This window comes from Rhea pennata, chromosome 1 (assembly GCF_028389875.1).
Source record: "Rhea pennata isolate bPtePen1 chromosome 1, bPtePen1.pri, whole genome shotgun sequence".
NCBI classification, from domain to species: domain Eukaryota; kingdom Metazoa; phylum Chordata; class Aves; order Rheiformes; family Rheidae; genus Rhea; species Rhea pennata.
The window spans coordinates 38,910,231-38,915,681 of NC_084663.1; the positions used below are offsets into that span (position 1 = coordinate 38,910,231).

General features: G+C 42.9%; 1 protein-coding gene across 1 annotated transcript; it reads right to left on the reverse strand.

Moving 5' to 3' along the window:
- Positions 1-730: 730 nt before the first annotated feature.
- Positions 731-2,847, reverse strand: IL22 (interleukin 22). Its single transcript, XM_062567665.1, has 5 exons — positions 2,644-2,847; positions 1,810-1,875; positions 1,576-1,719; positions 1,267-1,332; positions 731-844 (listed from the first exon to the last, which is right to left on the reverse strand). Exons 1-5 carry the CDS (start codon positions 2,845-2,847, stop codon positions 731-733), a joined length of 594 nt encoding a protein of 197 aa, XP_062423649.1.
- Between the last annotated feature and the right edge of the window lie 2,604 nt (positions 2,848-5,451).

The following is a 5,451-nucleotide window of genomic DNA, read 5'->3' on the forward strand; positions in this document are numbered from 1 at the left end:
CCCTTGCATTCAAGTAAAAGAGAAAAGCTCTATAATACGGCAATATTCGGGGACCAAAATATTTATTATAATAAATTAAAGAATAAGCATTTACAAAACAATCCATCTGAATATAAATATTGTAAAGTAGTTTTAATTTCATAGTTTATTTAAAAGGCTTGAGTGCAGTTTCATAAATACATTTCCTTGACTATTTTTCAACTAATATATATAAATAAAAGTACTGAATAATTATTACTTTAAAATAAGTTACCATTAAATATGAATGATAAGATGAATTTTTAAAAGAGTCTGAAATATCTACTTTTCAAGTAAAGGTCAGAAGGGGGCAACATATGCAAGAGAGGTTTCCAGGTTAAAGGCTCAAAACATCTTGGCTACGTATCATTGCCTACATTGAACAGAGCTGATTGACAGCTGTCAAGTCTCAGCCTACAAAATACAGAAACCATTGCCTCGTTCCCACAGGGATTAGCAGGACAGAAATGTGCCTTTGAAAACAGCTGTCGTGCTTTGTTGAAATGGAGCTGCAAATGCTGTTTTGGAGCTTTCTTTTTCAAAGAAGGCAGCAATACGCATCCTGTCTGTGCCCACTTGGCTTGCTATTTTTGGTACAGGTAAAAATATACAGCATCTAAGGGTGCAGGTTTTTTTTCCGTAAGAGTTAATCAATTTGTTTCATAGTAAGAGTTTCTTGAAGCCCTGACTTCTGGTCTGATTCGCAACTCTTTTAGTTTTTCTTCTTGTTCCCTCCCTTCTTTGGGGTGTCAGTACATGCATTTTCTATGTAGTCAAACAGTAAATCCAGTTCTCCAATAGCTTTATTCTTTCCATTTGCTCCCAACTAGAAAAGAGCAGAACATAGGTTTTTACATGTTATTATCTCTCAGAAGACTTAAATATGCACTTAGGATTGTCACAGTAACTGAATCTAGAACTTCCCCTCCTTATTCTCATAAGCAGTTATATTAAAGTTAGCCATAATAGATAAACTAACTCATCCAAATCCAACCTAGTATTTATATTTTCCTGCAGCCTGAATTCTCAAGGCCAATTTTAAATTACTCTAACCTTTGTGGAGAGTTTACAGAAGCAGTGAAGGAGGGCTGGAGATGGAAATATAACTAATACCCTCTTTAATGCCATTGCAGGCCTCATCTCTTAAATAATCTCCTGATGTTAGTTTCATAATTAGGTCAGTCTTAATCCAACCAATTGAGCGACCAAGGCTGGGAACTGCTGGTTTTAAGTATTGAAAAAACATACCTGTTTCATTTTGCTTTTCATTTCTTCCAAATTCTTTTCAACATGCTCTCTGTGTCCTGAGAATTTCTAAAAAAAAAAAAAAAAAAAAAAAAAAAGATCCAGAGGTATTATTGGCAGCTATTTGAAACAGTATGTTTCTTCCCCCCCCCCCCTTTTTCACACCTTTCTATTAACCTCTGGTCAGATATCTTTGATCTGAGGTTTCCTTTCATATCACTGCATTTTGTCACTTTTGCAGCATTCTGAGATTCGGGAGCAGCACTGAGAGTCACAGTGTGCCGAAGGGGAAGGAAACCCAACACTACTTACGCATTTGCTCAGCTCTGAGGTCATGGACGCCAAGAACTGTGCCACCTCCTCTACGTAGGGATACTGATCCTTGGCTTCAGACAGGAGGACATCTTTCACAATGATCTGTACAACTCTCTTCATCATGTAGCAGCGGTTGTTTTCCTATGTACGCAAGTAAGAGTGCATGTTAAATCATAATAAAAGAGTACTGCAGAGGGATGCAAAAAGCAGCCTCTTGAGCGTAAAACTTACCTTGATGTTAACATAGAGTTGCTGTCCAATGAGCCTGTTATCTGTGTCCTGGTCTGAAGCCCTGGCCTGAGAAGAAGAAAGGAAGGGTTATACGGGGAGGGAACTTTGACTAAAATTGATAATAAACCTTAAGATTTTCATCAGTGATAGTCCAGATGAAACAAATTAATGGAGACCATAGAAAGACAGCCTGTTACAGGTAGATAAATTTGGGCAAAGTGACTGTTTCACCCTCAGATTGTGAGACTCAGGGTCAGCATCACTGGAAAATACATAAGCAGAAGTCTGAATTTATGTCCCTCTCATACACATCAAATGTCATAGTGGTCATGGTGACTAAATCAGATCCCTCCCCCTGGCCAGTTTCACCTTGGCCCACAGTGCTGCTGGAGGTGCTGCAGCACTCGATGGTTGCACACCATGGTGAGACAACATGGGCAAGAGCAGGCCAAGAAACCTAATGAAGTAGAAATCTGAGGACCTTTCTAGCCATGACTGTAGTCACAGCCAAACCTAGCTCTGAATGGACTTGGTGGGGGAAGAGAAACTTAAGATTATGCTTCACAACTGTCAGATCAAGAGAAAGGGCTGTGTTCTGCCAGGAGGTTGCCTTTCCCTCTAGGATGGAGAGGATGTGAGGCAGCAGCTTCCCCAGCTACACAAGCAGCAGACAGCAGACCAACTCCCTATGTGTAGAACTCTGCCTCACCACAAATACGCACTCTCCTGGAGAAGGTTATGAGGAAAAGAGGGAAATATTGCAGATGAGAAGCCTGGGCACTAAGAGGAGAGGAGGTTCTCAGGTTCTGCCATGAAGAAGGTGGGTTACTGTACCATTTTAGCCAAGGTGTAGGTGCGATTCCTGATGTAGGGCTGCTGGAAGTTGATCTTCCTGAGCCTGCAGGCATGATGACCAATAACAGCTACTTCTACCCCTTTTGGAGGCAGAGGGCTGGTGAGAAGAAGAGGGAGACAGCAACAGCAGCAGAAGAAGATCCATCCTGTGAAGCACTTGGTCCAGGTCTGCAGGGAGGCCATGGCTCACGACCCAAAGTAGTCAACACCAGTGAGCTGCAGCTACGGTGTTCAGCACTGATGAAAGAGAGCAGTGTAAGCATTAGAGAGAATGGGCAAGGCAAAGCAAGAGACGCACGTAGACTGCAAGCCTTACCTTTGCTGTGATTCTCGTTGTGCTCTGCAGGAGGTGAGGTGCACCTTATATAGGCCCATCATCATCCCTCTCAGCATTTTTTTTTTTGTGCTGATGGTGAATTAAAAATGACATCAGCAAGTCTCTTACTTTCCAGTATCCTCTTCTGAGAACTACCTAACCACTACAAAACCCACAAATACAACTTCAAGACCATTGTAATCTTTAGTTTCTTATAAAGTAAACCAAATTTTAATGCAGGGGCAAAGCAGGGGCTTTTACTAGATTAAGAATCCTGAATTCTTTTTGCATAAAAATAATTGTGAAATTTATGGTTGTGTGCCTTCATTCTTGACTGTAGCATGCTCAGCAATTTGATGTCAGTTTTTATAATTTACAATTATTTCTGTTTGTTATCTGTTGTATAAGATTGGTACCCCACTGGTGCTGACTGATGTGCATGAATTGTCAAAAACTGTGCTGGACCCAAAGAACTAACAACCCATGATTCATATTCTGCAAGTACCCTTTCCACACAACGGTCCGCTAAAGTCACTGGACATCTGCCCATCACTGAGATTCTCTCTGAGAGATCAGAAACTAAGTAGGACTGCATTTATCATTCTCCTTGTCTCCAAATTCTGGTTTTCCAAAAAATGACCTATAGCCCAAGCTGTAACCAGGGCTAATGACCAGAACTGTGCTCATGCACTCATTTATCCTGGTAATTTCCGTGTTTCTGATCCTGTGTTGCTAAGATAAAGGCTTTGCAGTAGAAGAACTAAACCCTAAGCCCAAAATACTGTGTGTGATATGAAAGGGAAACTACACTCTTCAGAGAGTAATACGCAGCCCAGCTGAGATGGTGATGCATGAGCACATAGAGCTGGTACAAATGCAAACGCACAGTTGCCCAGCAGCCACAGTGCAGAAAGGCTCCAGCTCTGCAGCTGAGAGAAAATGGGGCATCACTGGGGCTCACAGCACAGGCACAGCTCAGCTCCAGCACTAGCCTGTGCCTTGTATGTGCAAAGGGTAGAGCAAGGGGAGCACTTTTCAGGGGTGACTTGTAGGTAGAAACTGGGGGAAAAAGGAAGGAAAGTCCTGGGGAGGGGCAAAATAAGGAGGAGAGAGCTTGGCTGTTATCAAACTCAGAGGACCTGGACCTTTCCTATAAGCTGAAATATCCAGTTCTCTTCTGTCCAGCTCTTTTCTTTTTGACCAAAAGGAAACAGTTAAAAGCCAGCGGGCACTGGACTTGCACTTCATCCTCCTCTGACACATCCATGGAACAAGGTTGTCTTGTGCCTCAGTAGCCTTCACATACCTGCCACTGCAGCGCTGCACAGCTCCATGACCTTACCCTGGAGCCACTTCCAGCAGAGCTGTCATCACTGTGTCCCTTTTCTTGCCTCTCACAGGATATCCCACCTGTTTGCATGCTGCCTACTGGCCCCCAACATCTAGGCAGTGACAGGCAGCACAAAGGGAGATCAAGGCTGGGCCCCGGATGTCAACAACCTCATTTGGACTCTGAAAGTGCCGCAGGCCACTCGAGAGTAATTCTGTAAACTCCTTCCCATGAATTTTTCATTTGCCAGGCTAATAGGCCCACGGGGGAGTAGGTTAATGAGAACATGGAAGCTGTCTCTTGGCATACTTAGCCAAGAGACAACTACTGTTTTGAGGGATTGGCCCCCTCCAAAATGCGCTCCCACAAACTCCTCCTCAGGCATTAAACACAGTCTCATAACCAACATCTGTTTCTAACTTCAGGTTCTGTTACTTCTCCACCAGTTCATCCAGTAGTGCGCAGGTCCCCATCTCAGAGCAAAAGACATGGCTGGGCATTCATTCAGTCCTCTTCCAAGGGCGGCAGCTCCTCTCCCTGGTCCAGGGCTGCCATCCTCTAGTCGCTCTGGATCCCTCCTCTTTCAGTTTGGTCACTTGCTTGTGTCTGAGTTGAATCCCATTTTGCCTGACCACTTCTCTCCAGTTCAGATCCCATGGAAAGGGTTCATGGTCTACATAAGCCAATGCCATGCTCTTTGCCCACATGAGGAGCCGATCCAGTTCAAGGGTCCCTGCACTTCCTGAGAGGCATTTAAATAAGGTCAGAGAGAAGGTTGAAGAATTGCATGATGAATCTTTCTTTGAACCTCTTTTATTTTACACTGATTACAAGATCTTTTCTGCCTTCTCTAGTACTGCAGAGAGGAACATACCTGTATTTATAGATGTCATGAGTCTCTCTCTCAGTTATATTATTAGCCATCTCTTCCTGTCCTACCACTTTTTGGCTGTGCTGTGATGCCCTTCTGAGGTTTTCTAAAAGGTTTTGTCTCTTTCGTTTAGTTTGCCTCCCAGCTTCTACTATTCATCTTTATTTTTCCAGACACTGAAATGCTCTTTGTATGTTATTTCATATTCTACAAAGTCCCTTTTCATGACATTCTTAAAGCCTTTACATTCTTTAATCTTGGAGTTTGTAA